Below are 18,472 nucleotides of genomic sequence, written 5' to 3' on the forward strand. Positions count from 1 at the left end.
TCCTTGCGGTTTTGATTTACATTTCCCTAATGAGGAATGATATCAAGCATCTTTTTGTGTGCTTATTGGCCATTTGTACATCTCTGGAGAGATATCTATTCAAATCCTTTGTTTTTAAGTTGGGTTGTCTTTTTGCTGTCGGGTCATGAGTTTTTAAAACTATATTCTGGGTAGTAGTTGCTGATCAGATACAGGATTTGCAAATTTTTCTTCCATTCTGTGGGTTGTCTTTTCACTTTCTTTTTGGTGTTCTTTGAGGTAAAAGAGTTCTTGGTTTTGACGAGGCCAAATTCGTTTCTTTCATTACTTGTGTTTTAGTTTCACATCTAGAGGAAACCATCCCCTAATCCAAGGTCACACAAATATACTGTTGTCTTCTAGTAGTTCTTGTTCTTACATTTAGGTCTTTGATCCATTTTGAGTTACTTTTTGTGTCTGGTGGGAAGTACGGGTCCAAATTCATTCTTTCCTATGTAGATATCCAGTTGTCCCAGAACCATTTGTTTTTGAAAAGATTATTCTTTCCTCCATGGAATGGCCTGGGAACAATGTATTTGCGGACATATATATATATATATATATATATATATATATATATATATATATATATATACAGTGTTTCCTATTCTTTAAAAATTTTTTTTAACGTTTATTCATTTTTGAGAGACAGAAAGAGACAAAGTGTGAGTGGGGGAGGGGCAGAGAGACAGAGGCACAGAATCTGATGCAGGCTCCAGGCTCTGAGCTGTCAGCACAGAGCCAGACGTGGGGCTAGAACTCAGGCACCATGAGATCATGACCTGAATTGAAGTCGGACGCTTTACCAACTGAGCCACTCAGGCACCCCTGTCCTATTCTTTTCAATATTATTTATGTACCTTATTTTTAAAATATTTTTGGGGTGCCCGAGTGGCTCAGTCGGTGAAGTATCCAACTTTGGCTCAGGTCATGACCTCCGGGTCCGTGAGCTCAGCATCAAGCTCTGTGCTGACAGCTCAGAGCCTGGAGCCTGCTTGGAATTCTGTGTCTCCCTCTCTCTCTGCCCCTATCCGGCTCACACACACTCTCTCTCTAATATAAATAGACATTAAAAAAAATAAAGTACTTTTAATAATAAGGCACTCATCAATAAACATTTAACTGAGAATTTTCGCTGTTAGCCTCTGGACATACAGCTTGAATGAGACTGACACAGTTCCTGCCCTAAAGGAGTCTACATTCTACAGGCGGATATAGACCATGAATTAGCCACAAAAAGGGCAAATAAAAAAAAACTGCACTTGAGAGCTATAAGGGGACACAAATCAGAGGGGAGGCGGAAAATAAGCTGGGTGAGGGTGTATGTGATCAGAAGGCCACTCTTCCTAGAGGAATCAGAGACCAGCTGTGCAGTCTCTGTGGGTGGAACTGGCTTGGCCTGTTGGAGGAACTGTGATAAGGATGGGGGGGGGGGCAATGGGATTGTAGAGTGAGGGGTACAGTGGTGACAAATGCAGGGGAGACCAGCTACGCATAAGAGCAATGGGGTGCACCAAATGAGTACACAGCTATGCCCTATGGAGACTAGACTGGGTGGAGGGCATGGCGGATGCAGCGTTATTTTGCTAGGAAGCTAGTCGTGAAGTAGGGGTTTGGGTCAGGAGAGCAGACTGAATTCGGGTTGAGGGGTGGGGTGGGGGAGTTCAGGCAACAATGGAGTAAGGGCTGCGGAGGTGTAAGGCTTTAGGAAGTTTAGTAGGAAATGCAGAGTGTAGGCGGGGGTCCCGTCCAGGGGAAAAGGATCTGCGGGCACTGCTCACAACGTCTGTGTGCCAGGAGCCAGAGCCAGCGGGGCGGTTTCCAGTCCAGTGAGCCCAGCCTGGTGCCGGAACCCTGACTCTCCCAGTACCTGGCTGTGATCTCGGGCAAGGGACTCGAACCGTCAGTGCCTCAGCTTCCTCACCCTTGTGAGTGTGAAGATAGTTGGCTGCTATTACTAATCCACTACCCAGTGGAAAGCCAGTACTGTTAAGTCAGGGGCAAGCGTCGTTCCCCACGGAGGGAGACGGACCGCAGCTCGCGAGGTCGGGGCCGGCCAAAGCCCCCGAGGCTCGGCGGCCAGCAGGCCCCGCGGGCCCAGCGCTGACCACCCAGAGACCCGCAGGCCTCGCGCAGCGCCCCGCGGCTCACGCGCACGCGCAGCTCCAGGCCGGACTCCGGCCGTGCTCCGCGCCGGGCTTTGGCGCCGATCCGCCGCGGCGGCCGCACGGCGTCGCGCACGGCTGGGCGGGGCGGACCGCGCTTCCTCCGAGGCGGCGGCTGCGACGCCGCGGCTGGGCCCAAGATGGACCTCCCGAAGCTGCTCGCCGCCCCGACCGCGCGCGGAGCCCAACATGGCGGCGGCGCCGGCGGTCCCGGCCGGCTCCGCCGAGGCCCGGGGCCGCCGCCCAGCCCTGGCCCCGCGCGCCGCCGTCTGCTGCTGCTGCGGGGCCCTGAAGATGGCGGGCCGGGGCCGCTGTGCGGGGAGGCCCGGGCGGCGTCGGAGGGCCCGGGGCCGAGTCCCCCGCCCCCCGAGGATGGCAGCGACTCCTTCGTGGTGCTGCTGGAAGTGGCGCGCGGCGCCGCGGCCGAGGCGCCCGGGCGGCGGGAGGTCGGGCCCAGCGCGGGCGCGAGCCCGGCCGGCCGTCCCCAGCAGGGCCCCAGCGGCGCGGCCGCCGCCCCCGGGCCCGGAGCGGGCCTCGCGGGCACCGTCACCATCAACAGCCAGGACCTGCTGGTGCGTTTCGATCACGGCGTCTTCACGCTGGCTGCCGCGCCTCCGCCGTCCGACCAGCCGCCCCGGGGCCCGCCCGCGCCTCCGGGGGAGGAGGCCGCGAGCCCGGCGGAGGGCCGCCGCGGTCCCCCGGGCCCGGGCTCCGGCGCCCCCGGCTACCGCTGCCCGGAGCCGCAGTGCGCGCTCTCCTTCGCCAAGAAGCACCAGCTCAAGGTGCACCTGCTCACGCACGGCAGCAGCCAGGGCCGGCGGCCCTTCAAGTGCCCCCTGGACGGCTGCGGCTGGGCCTTTACCACCTCTTACAAGCTCAAGCGGCACCTGCAGTCGCACGACAAGCTGCGGCCCTTCGGCTGCCCCGTGGGCGGCTGCGGCAAGAAGTTCACCACAGTGTACAATCTCAAGGCGCACATGAAGGGCCACGAGCAGGAGAACTTGTTCAAGTGCGAGGTGTGCTCCGAACGCTTCCCCACGCACGCCAAACTCAGCTCCCACCAGCGCAGCCACTTCGAGCCCGAGCGGCCCTACAAGTGTGACTTTCCCGGTAACCGCGCGCCACGGGCCTGCGGGCGGGCTTCGGGGGGCTCCCAGGGCCCCAGGGCCAAATTCAGTCGCTCACAGTGGGTGCGGCGTCGCCCTGCCTTCTGCTGCTCACTTGGGCAGGATTTAAATTCCGTGGGCCTAGAGTGAGGGGCGGGAACGGAGCACTCTGGTGTCTGTGTTCCAGTTCTTTCCAGGTGATTCGCTTAGATATCTCAACCCTGCATTGCTGCGGGGATTTCAACAGCAAGGTAGTAACAAATCATTACAGCCTTCCTTCCCCGCGGTGGAGGCAACAGGTCTCTCTCTTAAAGTGCTTCAGGTTAATGAAAGTGATAAAGCATCTTCGCAGAGATTTGTCTTATGAGTCAGGTGTTTGTGTTCTTCGGGCTTTCATCGGTTAGAAATGGTCAGTTATCAGATATTTCTGCTGGCACGCACCAGTGTGGGAGGAACACAGATGAATCTGGCCAGATGCCACATCCTAAGGCCCTGAGGCCTGAGGGGATGGTCACAGGTGTGGTGCATTGTGCTTTTGGTGGCTTTTCTGCTTTTATTTCCTTTGGACTTCAGTTTGGGGAAGTCCTAAAAATTATCCTCGTTTCACAGATGAAGAGTCCGAGGCCCAGCAGTGTAGGTAAAATCCAGTGGAGGGTTTTCTCCTCTTTCGTTGTCTGCAGTGAGAGGGAATGCAGGCTCCACAAGAGTAAACTCCACCAGGATTGGCAGCTTCAGGTGCTCTAAGGGGAAGAATGTGCCTCCCCAGGAGGAAGAGAAAATTCCAGCCTGGGAAGGAATTGACTTGGGGGGGAAGTGACACTGCCAAGCCAAGGCAGGGAATATGGGCTGTGGTGGTGGTGTGGGGTGGGGAATGAAGTTGGAAGGGTGTGGGAGGGCCCGTAGAGCGAGGGGGGCCTTCCACTTCCTGTTCATCAAAACAAAAACTCAACTATATGCCTAGCACACACCCAGCGTGTTACTGATGTATTACATACATGCAGCGCTCTCCTAGTAATGTGCATGTTGTAAAAAATACACTCATATGTAGAGATTTTTAAAGGGTGAAATGAAAAACACATGTTAATAGATTCTTCTGTTTTCTTCCCACATGCTTGTAGACTGTCTTGTGCATCCTCTTTGTGGAGAATATGAGTTTAGAGCACCGTTTCAGAACCTTTCTCAGTTACATACCGTGAATCTGATGATGGCTTATAGTCTGCTCCCTAGTGAAATGCACCAAGCGTGTCGTTCCACGTATAATACCAGGAAGATCAGGGCTGTAGCTTGCTTTCGGGTATGAAGTCCCCCCGAAAGTTTTGAGTTGGATGATCAGTGGGGTGTTTTAAGACGGGTGGGGTCAGGAGAGGGACCAGTGAAGCCCCGTTAAATGTTCTAGGCCTGAGTTCCATGTAGGAAAGATTTCAGAGGGAGGATCATAGGCCTTAGTTGTTGATTGCAGGGTGGGTGAATCTTGCTAAGGGCTGAGAGATTTACCTGTTGGAGTGTATGAAAATACATCCAAGCCCAAAATAGGGAATGGGTGGGAGTGGGGAGGGAGGGCAGATTTATGCTAAAGAGGAGGAGGATTTTAGGGCGTTTAGGAAGATGAGCACTTCCCAATTAAGCATTGCTAGGGAAAGTAGGGTTCCTTGGGCTAGTGCTTTGATGCGGTGATGATGCACAGCGTGTATCTGCTTAGTGGTTTACAGGCACGATGGTAGCATGTTAAAGGCTCTGAGAAGAGCTGCAACAAAGATACCTGGGAAGCATCTTACAACCTGGTATTTTCTACTCCATTTGAGCACTGAACCTTTTTGTTAAAGGAGAGCTTTCGATGTGGAAAGTCTGTGAATTGCTGAAGTAGGCTCCTTTCTGGTGGCTCCACTGGGGTTGGCGATAGAGGTGAAGGAAAAAGCTAGGGGAGTGAAGATGACCCTGGTAGCCTCCTTTGACAGCAGGGTACCCTGGGGAAACAGGCAAAAGGAAAAAAAAGAAACCTGGTGACAGAGGGATGCTGCCGGTTACAGAGGATGCATAGAGGACACAGAGAGTGTGTATAGGACAGTGCATCACCCCCAAGGGGTGAAAAAGTCTCAGACATAACAATGGTTTGTGGTCCTTCCAAGTGCAACCCCTGCCAGACAAAATCCTTGTTCCTTAGCATCTGATCTCTTTCATTGGGTTTTCTTTGGTCTCGCATAGGCAGCCCTGACATTTGAGTTCACAGAATGTAAGCAAGATCTGTGCTGTGGAACTGGGAGCACATTGCTGTGATTGGAGCTCCCTTGATTGGTGGCTTCATATTGAAGTCAGATGACAACAGGTGGCCTGCGTGTGCCTATCGGCTGCCTTTACAAAGCCAGATGTCAGCGGTTATAACAATGGTTGTAACTTTCTGGAGGCGCTTCTGACTCATTTTCTTCCTTGTTTGCTTCACGGTGTCCTGGAGTGGTGGCTAGGTTAGCCGTGTTATGTGATTTTTGTCACACCAGTGAGCAGCGTTTGTGTTTTCTTTGTTCAGGCTGTGAGAAGACATTCATCACAGTGAGTGCTCTGTTTTCCCATAACCGAGCCCACTTCAGGGAACAAGAACTCTTTTCTTGCTCCTTTCCTGGATGCAGCAAACAATATGACAAAGCCTGTCGCCTGAAAATTCACCTGAGAAGTCATACAGGTAATGAGCTAGAGAATGCAACATCGTTTGCACCCACAGTTTGTCATTGTGGTAGCTTGCATTTATGGTGATGAGGTGTAATTTTTGTCTTTTCCAAGGCGAAAGACCTTTTATTTGCGACTCTGACAGTTGCGGCTGGACCTTCACCAGCATGTCTAAACTCCTACGGCACAAAAGGTACTCTTTACATTTCGGTTCAGTTACCAGTATGGGAAATGAATTTGTTGTTTGTCCGCAGCAGAAGCCTGTGGATGACATGTATCTGTTGAGGTTTTTTTTAAGTTACAAGAAAAGGAGCCCGTTGTAGATAATTTGGTAAATTCAGAGAGCTGTGAGAAGAAAACCACTCAGAACCTGATCACCTAGTGTCAGGTTTTTTATGCATACTTGTTTTTGAATGTAATTTGTGTACTTTATATACAAGCTAATATTTTTAAAAAAGTTAACACTGTGGAAGAACCTTTCCTTATGTCATTACAAACTTTCCGTGGTGATGACGACGACCCTGGAGGCTTCACCTGTGTGCAGGTACTGGTCGGCACTTCACGTAAACGAGATATCATTTAACCTTCACAGCAACTCTGGCCTTGATGTTCTTCTCGCTGTTTTGCATTGGGGCACAGAGAGGTTGAGTGGTTTGCACAGCTGGGGATTGAGGGGTTTACTGTAAAAACGTTACTCAGGAAAGGGTGGTGTTTATGCAAGGACTTGAGGATTGCAGTTGATTTTCTGTGCACGCTTCTCTTTGCCCTCCATAGCTTGGAAACCTTGTTTGTTACCAGAATCTCTAACTGTCAGAAGTAGCTTCGTCAATACATTTGGGACCCAGCTGTTCCGATGGAAGCAGCACTAATTGTTGTGTCTGACTCTCAAGTCAGCCTTGTCATTAAAGTAGAATTTCTAATTACAGGGTAGCTAAATTGCAAACCTGCCCATAAGGGCTAGAGAGAATTAAGATTTTCTGAAATGTACTGATCATTTTCTTTAAATGCTGAGAGTTTGTAATTTGCGGGATTTTAAACAAAGAATCCCCTCTTGAGGCCTGGTGTCTCCGGGTGGTGTGCGTAATCACCGTTCCTGTTTCTTTGCTCTCCCAGGAAACACGATGATGATCGGAGGTTTACCTGTCCCGTGGAAGGCTGTGGGAAGTCCTTCACGAGAGCAGAGCACCTGAAAGGCCATAGCATCACCCACCTGGGCACAAAGCCGTTCGAGTGTCCTGTGGAAGGTAGATTTTTAACACATTCCTTTGAGCTCTAAACTAGCACACGTCCACGTTGTTGTAAGTTTAAGTTGTTCCAAGGTAAGTTTTATTTACATAACGACAAGCTGAGCACAAGTTGCAGCATTGGGTTTAATTGGCTGGTTTTTAGTTCGTTGTCTTACCTTGGGAGCAGTGTAGTGAACAGACTTCAGAATCAGACCGGGGTTGATTCCTGGCTCTGAAGTGCACTCACGAGATCCGTGGCTCTAGTTATTACCTGTTTAATTTGGCGGTTGTGAGGATCAGGGGAAAGAACGTGTGAAAATGCCTGTTTTGGCATCTGGTACCTGTCACGGACTCAGTAAATGGTAGCCACATGGACGGCAGTAGTCAGGCTGGCTTTTTAAAAAAACGTACTGGGAATTTTTTTTCTCTGAAACACTGAAGGCATGATTCGTTGGCCAGAAGTCAGCTCTGTGGCTTGTCCGTCCTGGCCCTGCTGTAGGTGCCGCAGAGGCGCCGGGATGGCAGAGTGGGTCAGCATGTGGTTGTGAATCTTGATTTTGGCCCTCACCCGTTGGTTGGAGATCTCAGGCCGGCTTCTCTGGGCCTCAGTTTCCTTAATCTGGAAAGTGGATAATAAAGACCGGTGTGAAACTGAGACCAATTGCTAGAATGTCACGAAGATAATGTGTTGATTAAACATAATCAAGACACGGTTCCTCCTGTTGTCAGAGCTCCAGTTGGGGCGCTCCAGGTAGGCCAATAATGTGCAGGGTGCTGTGGGGACAGAGGTCACCCGGACTGTTCCTGGAGCACGGGGGCATGGGAGTGGCCTCCCAGTCAGCCAAAGAATGAGGCAGAGCTAGCCCGGGGCAGCGGGGGTTGGGGGGGGTGGGGGGGTGGAGTGCAGTGGAGGAGGCAGGGAGGCCATTGCGAGGCAGTCTCCCAGAGCAGCAGTCTGAGTGCTCGGGGCAGGGGAGTGGTGGGACCCTTGTTTGAGCTTAGGCTGGGTCCGGTTTCCTGGGGAGACGGCCAGCACCCGTACTGGAGCTTAGCGGTGGGAAGGGCGAGAAGGCACCAGCGAGCGAGCAAGTGAGAGAGAGAGAGAGAGAGAGAAGTTCATGCACCAGCAGTGCTGGGTGGTGGATATGGGCGTATCTCACTTGAGGTGGGCACACAGGCTGGTGGTTGAAGGAAGAGGACGGGCTGCATTTTAGGTGCCCACAGGCTTTCCACATTCCGATGGCAGGGATGCACTGCTTTCGGGGTTCGGTGAGGAGGTGGGCCGGGGGTGAGGCAGGCAGCACGTGGTGATGATTTAAGCCGCAGAAGTGGATGTGGCGCTCGAAGAGAGGTGTGCTCTGAAAAGAGGCGGTGTGGTGTGGCGCGATTGAAGGCCTGAGTGCCGGAGCCACGCATCCTGGACTCCAGCCTCGAGCCTGCCACGTAAGTGGCTCTGTAACCTCCGGCAAGCAGCGTGAGGGCACTGTGCCTCTTCTCATCTTTGAAGTGGTCATAAACCCACACAGGGTGCTTACGAGAGGGCTCTATAGGTAGCAGGTTGAATGGAGGCATATAGAAAAAACCACAGATGTCACCTACTGCCGTTGTTACCATTAAATGAAATTAAATGCTATTAAATGAAAAAGAAGGCCTAGCACAAAACCCTGGGGACCGCCACTCCTGCCGGTGGGAAAGTAGAAGGGGAGTCCTAGGAGGGTCCTAGGAAGGAATGGGGAAAGTGGGAGCGTTGGTGGCACTGAAGCCAGTAGAGGAGGATGTGCGGGGAAGGAGAGGGGTTGGGCGCTGAGGTAGTGCGGCAGGGCGGTGAGGAACCAGGGGCTCCTCCGGTAGGGTCAGCGGGGTCCCGCAGGGGGAGGGTCGAGGTTCAGTGGAGTGACTCGGGCAGAGCCCCGCTCTAGTGCCCTGAGCGGTGAGCTCTGGTGAGGCGGGGGGGTGGGGGGGGTGGCTTGTGCCGACCCCTCTCCTGGAGGTGACTGAGGGAAAGAGGAAGGGGTGGTGGCTGGCTACAGAGGAGGGGTGGCTTCTGCCTTTCTGTATTTGTATCCTTGGGGGCTGTGGGCATGTCTGGGCGTTGAGCTGGTAGAGGCGGGTGCGGGTGGGGAGATCGAGTGGTGCTTGGTCAAAGAGCGTGCTTCTCGAGGGAGTGGAGGTAAAGGCTGGAGCCTTGGCAAAGGATCCTAGAACTCTTTTGGGTTGGCTGAGAGTTGATAACTTTTTTTTTTTTAAGGAAAAGTTGGTGATTCTTAAGTCTGGGTGATTAGACCATTTTTCCTGCTTTGTTTGAACTGTTTCATAACAAAAAGTCAAAAAACAACTACCACCCATCTTTTTGTAGTAACTGGAGGAGATGGAGAGGGTAGGGCCACACAGCAGTGAGTGTGTTGAGGGAGGACAAGGTGGTGGAATGAGGACTGTGTGTGTGTGTGTGTGTGTGTGTGTGTGTGTGTTGGGGCGTGTCTAGTATGGTGTGTCACTATGTGCACCGAGTCGAGGTTGGAATGTGTGGTCCTTATGTAAGTGATGAATTCAAGCTGAGGACATTCCCTTGGCGTTTGTCATTGACGGGCTGCCTCTGCCCCTCCTCGGGGCGGGGGTGTAACTTGCTATAAATGTGGGGTGCCGAGCATTGATGACTTTGATTTTGAAGAATGGGTACGCATCTCAACAGGTGATGTTGCAGTTACGAAAAGACAGCCATGGGGCGCCTGGCTGGCTCAGTCGGTGGAGTGTGCGACTCTTTTGATCTTGGGGTTGTGAGTTTGAGTCCCACGTTGAGTGTAGAAATTACTTTAAAAAAATACAGTCTTAAATGCATCATCTTAAACAAAAAAGGTGATTATCAAACATTAAAAGAAAAAGACCGCCTTTAACACACATGGAAAAAATGGTCATATTCCTGGTCATCAAAGGATGTACAAATTAAAATGAAATGTATTTGGTTCCCTATTTAATTAGCAAATATTTTAAAAAGTCGAAACCACTGTGGCAAGAGTGTGACAGACATCCTTGTTGTGGTTGCCCCGTCCTTGGCAAAGCAGTTTAGTAAGAAGTGTTTTTGGCACCTCTGCTCTGCGATCTTCCTTTGTAAGTCTGTGCTGAGGGGTCCCAGCTGGAAAAGGGGCTGAGGCGTCCCTCCTGGGCACTGTGTGGAGCAAAGCACAGACGGTGCACCTGGGACTGGAGGCGTCTGTTCTCTCTTGTGTTTTCCAAATGTTCTCTTAGGAGCCTGACCTGGAAACAGGCTTGAAGCTGCATTTGAAAATGAAATAAGTTCAAAACTCCTCTCAGAGGCAGCCAGAGCCTTTCGTCATCTGGCCGTATCCTATCCTCATAGCCTCTTTTCCTGAAATAGGCCTCCCACGGGTCCCAGACTCCAGCATTTCCACCTCGCCATTCCAAGACGGTGCCACAGTGCATTGATGCGCTTTCCATTTTCTTGGGCACTGCGCGAACACTCTGTAGCTTGGAACGTTTTCACGTTGTCTTTATAACCCTGTGCGGCGGGTTGTCATTCCCACCTGAAAGGAAAAGGAGACCTGGAAAGAAGAAATGAGGCGTGGCCAGTAGGGGCTGAACTAGAGTTGGGCTCCAGAGTCCAGGCCCTGCCCACCCTGCTGCCCTGTTGTGGCCTCCACACCTTAGAAGGCAGCTCCTTGGCCTGCACGCCCCTCCTGCTCTGCTGTGCAGCCCTGACTCCATGTCAGGACCCAGTCACCTCAGATGCTTCTTGCCTCTTGAGACCTTTTCTGTCGCCTCAGGAGGTGCGCTCTTTCTTCTGCTTCCAGAACACTTCATGGCACTCGCACTGGTTTTATTTTTCCCCTTTGTCAGGACAGCTGGTTGGTCATGTGCTTGTAGGTCACAAGCTTGTAGCTGCCAAGAACCCTGCTTGCCCTCTCTGTGTCCCTGTGGTGCAGAGCTCCAGCAGTGGGGGATCAGGGCAAGAGGAAAGTGGGGAGTTTTTGAATTTGTCTTGTTCACCTTCCGATGTGTGCACAGGTCTGTGGTCTTGTTGACTCCGGCTAAGCTGTCGAACAGCCAGCAAGGTGATGCCACCTGCAGGCTCCACTTGTACACCCGATTTAGGGTCATTTGCTGGGTCCCTTTGGGCATCAGTTTCTCAGTGGTAAAATGAGAGGAGTTGGCTTCGGTGATCTGTTGAGGTAGTTTCCAACTCTTAAATGTTCTAGGGTTATGGTTTTTATAGTGGTAGCTAAGTGTAGATGATTGGTATACATTTTTAGCAATTGAATTTTGAAGGGGTTGTTTAGCACTTAATTTGACTGACTTTTTACAGCAGCACCGTGTAATGGGTGAAGAAACAGGCTCAGAGTTAACTAGTCCAAGGTTATGTGTCTTCTATGCAGGGGAATTTTATATCTCCTTTTAAATCCAGTTTGCTTTCAAATTTAATTCCTTTGTATTGGGGAGGAAGAATTTTTTTCTGCCCTCTCCAAGTGGTTCTAGCTGGACTAAGTTAAATTGACAGGAGACAGATTAATAGGAAATAAAATTTAATTTCATATATATGGGAAACTCACACAGACGTGAGATTCCAGGTACAGGCAAAATGAGGTATATATGTTATCCTGAGCTAGAAAGAGGTGGGGGTTGGGATCTGGGATTTTCAAAGGGAAGAAAAGCAATTCACAAGATGAAAAGAGTGAATGTTTGGGGAACAAATGTTTACTGGGTCCATGGATGACAATGGGACACAGAGAGGACTTTGATCAAATAGGCCTTGCTAGGCCTTCCCTGTCCACCATACCTCGTTAGTGTCATAACGTAGTTATCTATGGTGATAGCTTTTTTCTTGGAGCAGGTCCTCCATCTAAGTTGTTTTAGGCATTCGGGAGGAGGGGTGTCACAGTTTATTCTTGAGTCTTTTAGGCCTTGATTGTTTCCAGCTGGCATAATCTGCATGCCAAAGTGGTGGGCTTGGGGGCAGTTAGCTTTGGCCCCTACATTTGTGATACCCCCAAAGGATATTGTGTCTGTCCCTTGCCAGAGGTCAGAGCACAGACATGTACTGTCTTACGATTCTGATGGGAAGAAAGGAAACCACTAGTTCCTTGGGAATCCTTAGGTTTATTGCTTATTGTTCTTTTTGTTCCAGGGTGCTGTGCCAGGTTCTCTGCTCGTAGCAGCCTCTACATTCACTCCAAGAAACACCTGCAGGACGTGGGTGCTCCAAAAAGCCGTTGCCCGGTCTCCAGCTGTAACAGACTCTTCACCTCCAAGCACAGCATGAAGGCTCATGTGGTCCGACAGCACAGCCAGCGCCCAGGTCTGCTCGGTTTACTTCCCTCCCAGAGTGCTGCACAGATGTGTAAGCTCGATGTGTGTCAGAGAAGCAAACGCACGTCCTTCCTTCCTCTCCTCCTTTCAGAGGTGGTCAGAAGTCACTAAGGCGAACACAGTGAAGCCTTACCAGCCTGTGGACCACACTGCCAAGTCTGGTGGCATCTTTTGGGTTCTCCTGCCGCTTCTTGCCTCTGACCCTCTATTCCTTCCCTTGTGTCTGAAGTGCTTCTTTTGAGGAGTATTCAGTCCTCCACTATTTATTTACATATATATGTGTGTGTGTGTGTGTGTGTGTGTGTGTGTGTGTGTGTGTGTGTGTGTGTGTGTATAGCTAGGTAGCTGTCTGTCTCTCTACCTACCTATCAGTCTTCCACTTGGTTGGCTTTTCCTAATATGTGTCTCCTAAATCTGTCTCGCTCTGTGATCTCTGTCCTGAATTCTGAGTGTGCCTCTCCCCCATTTGTCTTTTTCACGCCTCTTTCTCTGTCCCATTGTGGTCTCTGGGTACTTCCCTTCTGTCTCCTCTCCCTCCCAGCACCGAGGTGAGGACAGTCCTCGAAGACCAGACAGAGTTGTGTTTCACATTGTGGTGGGGCTGGGAGGCGCAGGGGGTGGGGGTAGTTGGCTTGAGGGTCTGGGGAAGGGAAAGCAGAGAGGGAACCACAGTAGTAGCCTGGAGTGGGGATTCCGGGGATGTGAGGGCCTGGTTCTCTGGCTACATGGTGGCGTGGGACTGACAGGCTGCCTGTAGAGGCTGCGTGCACAGCCCTGTGGGCAGGATGTTGTGAGGTCTGGGCCACTGCACTGCCGCTGCCCCAGACCACTGGCACCAGCCTGCTCTCCCGACGGGGCCTGTTTGGTGAAGTCCTGGCTGGCCTTCAGGTCATTTGAGTGTGCTGCTAACTGGGCCCCGCTCCCTGCCATCTGTGCAACAGGCAACACCAGCCTTGGGGCACAGCCGCTTCCTAGCTGTGTGATCCAGGGCAGGGCACAGGTCTGCAGTCCCCCGTTTCCTCATCTTTCAAGCACGGAAGAGAATTTGAGTAGTTCTCTGAGGGAAACGTCCTTCTTCTGCTTCTTTCCATCCTGTTGATATGCGGTCACTTCACTCCTGTGGCCCTAACAGCAGTTGCCATTTAGCTTTGTATTTGAAGAATCTGCCCTTCTAGCCTCTAGGTGTTCTGAGGGCTCCTGTCAGGGACTGGCACCTCAACACACAGAGTCCAGTCAAGAGCCTTAGGCTGGTGTTGAGAGGCCTTCAGTGGTTGGGTTCCTCCCTCTGTCTACGAAACTTACCCCTCACCACTCCCAGTTCTGAGCAGGTGCTATGGGATGCTGTGCACCCAGGCCTCTGCTTTGCTCCTGTTCTTTCCACTTTCCTGGCTTGGCTCATTCAAGTCAGTGATGGCATTGTTTATTTCAGATGAGCTTCCTTAGTCTCTGTCTGGATATGAGAGCCTCTCAGCTGCTTCTGTAGTGCCTGTGTTTCCTGGGCTCTGAATTTATAATATGACATTGACCTGGGTGTTGTTATTCCCTGCCATAGTCAGGGGTGGATAACTAGGTAGTGTCCCAGTGCTAGCCCCGTGAGAAACGTGCTCGGGAACGTCCGTTGTTGTGGATATATACTGCTAGGGGCTCTGCCAGGCCCTGGGCTGACTGTGGGAGTTCCCCTCGTGGTGCTTCTGGGGCCAGAGCGTCCTCACGGCCCTGTCACTGATGAAGCTGAGGTGGAAAGGAGAAGGACTTGTCTAAGGTCAAAGAGAGTTGGTGGAGCGAGGTCACGATTGTAACCTTGGGCCAGAAGCTGTAGTAATTAATGTTTAATGATTTCTGAATATCTGGGCCTCGCAATAATAGGTGTCCAGTAAATACCTATGGAATTAATGTCATGCTAAATAGGAAATTTATGAGCAAATTGGTCTCTGTTTGCACTGCGATTTTTTTTTTTAAGTTTATTCATTTTGAAAGAGAGCGTGCACGTGTGTGCATGTGTGCGTGGCAGGGGCGGAGAGAGAGGATCCCAAGCAGGCTCTGAGTTGTTAGAGGAGTCCAGCACGGGACTTGATCCCATGAACCGTGAGATCATGACCTGAGCCGAAACCAAGAGTCAGACGCGCAACGACTGAGCCACCCAGGCACCCCTTAATACTGTTTTTAAATTTTGAAGTAGTGTGACACCTAAAGAAGATATATTCAGAATTTGGTTATTAATTTATTTCTCTGTAGCGGATTTTCTTCATAGATTTGTGTTGGAACTCTAATAGGCTCTTGGAGCTGGTGTGCACAACTGGAAAGTAGGAGTTTGGGATTAGCTAACAGTTGGTGTAGGCGGAATAGAGCCAGAGAACTGAGAGAGCCTTTTCCCTCTTGCCAGGCACTGGCACGTTCTAGAAGCTTCAGGTAGAAGTTTCTTGGGAAGGAATAATTTCAAGGCCCTGTTTGGCTCCCAAATATTTTGTGCTCCCAATATTTTGTGTTTGCTTGGTGCTTGAAGAGTCCTAGGATTTGGGGTGATTGATTGGGTGTAGTGGTGTATAAATCCCTGCTTTGAGTGTTCCTCGAAATATTTTAAAAATATACTTAATGTTCATTATTCCTCCAAGGGAAGTGTGTTTAAAGTGTTTAATTGAATGACAAAGATTCAAATATTTAAAGAGTGATATGACCAACAACTGAGACTGAATGAACACTTAAGACTCAAGAGGGATTTATTAGATTTATTTTTGCTATAATCATTAAATGCTATTTAGGAGCCAGGCACCAGTGCCTGGTGCTGAAGGGACCGTGTGGGTCAGATAGACTCCCCACCTCCAGGTGATCATGGCCTAGGGGGAGGTAGGAGTGATAGAGGTTGGAAATACAGTGGTGGTGGGGAGGAGGGGAGCCCATCAGGAGAGGCCCCATGGAGGGAATGTAGCTCCTGGGTGCCCTGTGGCTGATGTCTAAGTTCTCTGCAGTCCCTAGAGCTGGGGCCTTGAGCCAGGGCCTTGATCCCAGAGCACTCCAGGCAGAACAGTTTTTATTCCCTCTGATCACCCTCCGATGACTCCAATTTGTTTTGGAGTGGTAGCTAGATTTTGATGAGACATGAGCTGACACAAGCTGATTCCAAAAATACCTCAGAGCCAGAGTTCAGCTTATGTTTGACTTCTGAAGATTTGTGTTCCGTGGACTTCTGAAGATTTGTGTTCCGTGGAAGGTTTTACAGTCCTCTTGAGGGCAGTTCATGTTGTGTAGCAGAAAGAGCATTGGGTTTGAAGCCAGAAAGATGTGAATTCAAGTCTTGCCACTTCCTGTCACCAGTTGATGTGACTTCGCGAAACATTACGTAGACTCTCAAGTTATTTCCGGTTGCAGAAATCCCTGTTGGTTTAAGGATTTGAGACAATGTATGTAAAAAGCCTGATAAGGTTATCAAGCAGTGCCTTTCTTTGGTGTGTGGCCACCTTCGATGCATCAGGCAGCAGGTGCAGGAAGTGTACGTGTTACCTTGATGGGTCGCTTGCTAGCATGACATCCAAAGCTCAGAAAGAACTTCATGATCTCCTAAAGGGCATATAACAACCAGAGTATTCGTTTCTCTTTCAGATCTCTTCCCTCAGCTTGGAGCTCCGAGTTCTCTTACACACAACAGTGAACTCGGCAGCCCGGGCCAAAGTGAGCTCAACAACATAGACCTGGCGGCCCTCTTCTCTGATGCACCTGGGGACGGTGGGAGTGCCGCGGGGGCCTCAGATGAGGCGCTGAACTCTGGAATCTTGACTATTGACGTTACTTCGGTGAGCTCCTCTCTTGGAGGGACCCTCCCTGCTAATAATAGTTCCTTGGGGTCCATGGACCCGCTGGTGTTGGTGGCCCACAGTGACATTCCTCCAAGCCTGGACGGCCCTCTCGTTCTTGGGACAGCAGCCACAGTTCTTCAGCAGAGCAGCTTCAGTATGGATGATGTACAGACTGTAAGTGCAGGAGCCTTAGGCTGTCTGGTAGCGGTGCCTGTGAAGAACTTGAGTCAGGACCCACAGGCTTTGACCTCAGGAGGTAATTTAGCAGACAACACCACCACATTGACCTCTCCGAGCCCCCCACCAGGAAGCACCAGTGGCCCGGAGCTGCTGGCGCCAATCAAAGTGGAACCGGACTCGCCTCCTGGCCCCGACACCGTCAGGCAGCAGGAACGGAGCCGAGGGGCGCCCCGGTCGGCGTTCTGCAGCCCTGCGGACAAGCACAGTCCTCAGAGAGACACGGGGCTCAGTGCGGGGACCGGCAGCTTCTATTTGGTATGAAGTGCTCTATTCAGTCACCACTGCGTAACTCGCTTCTCTTACACTCAGTCTTGAGGATGTTCTGGATTAATCGTTCGTGTGCAGACATTTCTTACTGGTTTGCGAAAAGAGACGGAGCCCTGGACTACAAGTCTGGAAATCTGAATTCTGATCTTGAGTCTGGAACTGACTAGTTTTTATGACCTTGAGGAAATCACTTATCCTGTCTGAACCTTAAATTCTCATTTATTTCTCAAATGAGGGGGTTTGGCTAGATGATTTCTAAGGTCCTTTTGAGTTTTGTGATTCTGTGATGATGTTTCTTTTCTGGAAAAAAAAATGAGGTATTTCGTAACGTTGAAATGTCTTGCCTTTGTGCTTTCTGTGGGATAAGAGGTCCTTAGACTTCCTAACGGCCAGAGGAAGAGGAATCATGACATCGGGTTTAATGGAAACTTTAAAACCATGCAAAAGAGAAAATTTTTTTTAAAATTAGAATTAACAAGAAAGAAAAGGAGTGGTTTGTGAGCTTCTGTTTCTGGAGGGTTATAAGAGGACCTCTCCAGTTGTGAGGCTCCACAGTTAATATACTTTTAATTATATTTATGTCAGTTAATACATTTAATATAATTTAATTTAAAATAATTTAATTAAAGATTCTTGGGAGAGTCTCTTTTTTTTCCTCAGTCTCAGATGGGAATGATCAAATAGGTTTCTTTGTGGCATGGGTTAAATTTGGTGGTGATACTTATGTTGTTGAAAACGTTAAATCCTATTTTACCGTAGTTTAAAAAAAAAAATTAAATCCTTTGAATTAGAATCCATTGTGAGGGATGTGGTAACCCATCTACCATGGAGCCTTTCAGTCTGAGAGAAGCACGGTCAGTCGTACCTTTTCTGACGGCTCTTGCTTGGCGGTGGCATGGCCATACTTGCCAGCCTTTGCCTAAGTGGCCACAGCAGTTGCTGAACCACCAGGTGACTGGGCCAGGAGGGGAGATGGCCAAGGCTCAGCGATCAGTAGGGAGGCCAGGCCTGTGTAGAGGGCCTTGGTGCCTTGGGAAATAGGAGATCCTTGGTACCACGGTATCTCCGGAGCTGTAACTGTGGGTGGAGGCAGGAGAAGCCGCCATGACCTTGATCCTGACTCCTTGTTCATTTTCTCGCTAGCTGTGTGACGTTGGGCTGCCTCGATTCTCTGAGCACAGATGGTGTGTGGTGAATGGGTTACAGGTATGCCACGAGCTGATGAGGGCTGTTCTTTTTCTTCTTGTAGTGATAAGTATTAAACTCTTTTTCGTATCAGCACATTCACAAACTTATAGAAGCCAAGTCCCATTTGAATACTGTTTGGCCCCCTCAGTAAACTTCCTGAATTCGGTAATGTAGTTACTGTTTTGGTGTATATAACTTTTGAGTCAGGCCTCACCACCAGAGCGGCTTCTGTAGTGGGGATATGAAATAGGACCTCCCTAGGTCTGCCGTACAAGTATCGTGTGGCATGTTCTGGAAAATGTTGAGAAGTGCTGCAGTTAATTAATCTTGAACCACCGAGGGAAGCTGGTTATTTGTTTCGGACAGCAGAGAAGTATGTAACTCCTTTTATAACAGTTTCTGTGTAAAATATTTTAATATGTTTTAGACTTTGGAGGAATAAACTTTGCTTCTCTGGATAATAAAATCATGTATATTGTTCCACCTCTCGTTCT

The 18,472-nt window shown here is 50.2% G+C and overlaps 1 protein-coding gene across 4 annotated transcripts in view; it reads left to right on the forward strand.

Annotated features, from left to right (window-relative positions):
* Positions 1-2,260: 2,260 nt before the first annotated feature.
* The window catches only part of ZXDC (ZXD family zinc finger C), a 37,907-nt gene continuing 21,695 nt past the window's right edge, over positions 2,261-18,472 (forward strand). The window contains exons 1-7 of one of the 4 annotated variants that reach the window (XM_053898464.1): positions 2,261-3,293; positions 5,811-5,963; positions 6,062-6,140; positions 7,061-7,191; positions 12,311-12,481; positions 16,090-16,280; positions 17,934-17,996. In XM_053898464.1, coding sequence (XP_053754439.1) covers positions 2,324-3,293; positions 5,811-5,963; positions 6,062-6,140; positions 7,061-7,191; positions 12,311-12,481; positions 16,090-16,280; positions 17,934-17,996 — 1,758 coding nt within the window. In that variant the 5' untranslated portion in view covers positions 2,261-2,323. Of the gene's footprint in view, positions 3,294-5,810; positions 5,964-6,061; positions 6,141-7,060; positions 7,192-12,310; positions 12,482-16,089; positions 16,779-17,933; positions 17,997-18,472 lie in introns of all 4 variants that reach the window. The other 3 variants (XM_019430976.2, XM_053898465.1, XM_019430978.2) reach the window with 3 other exon arrangements.

The sequence above is a fragment of the Panthera pardus genome, unplaced genomic scaffold (assembly GCF_024362965.1).
Source record: "Panthera pardus isolate Hobbes unplaced genomic scaffold, ASM2436296v1 HiC_scaffold_8, whole genome shotgun sequence".
Taxonomy (NCBI): domain Eukaryota; kingdom Metazoa; phylum Chordata; class Mammalia; order Carnivora; family Felidae; genus Panthera; species Panthera pardus.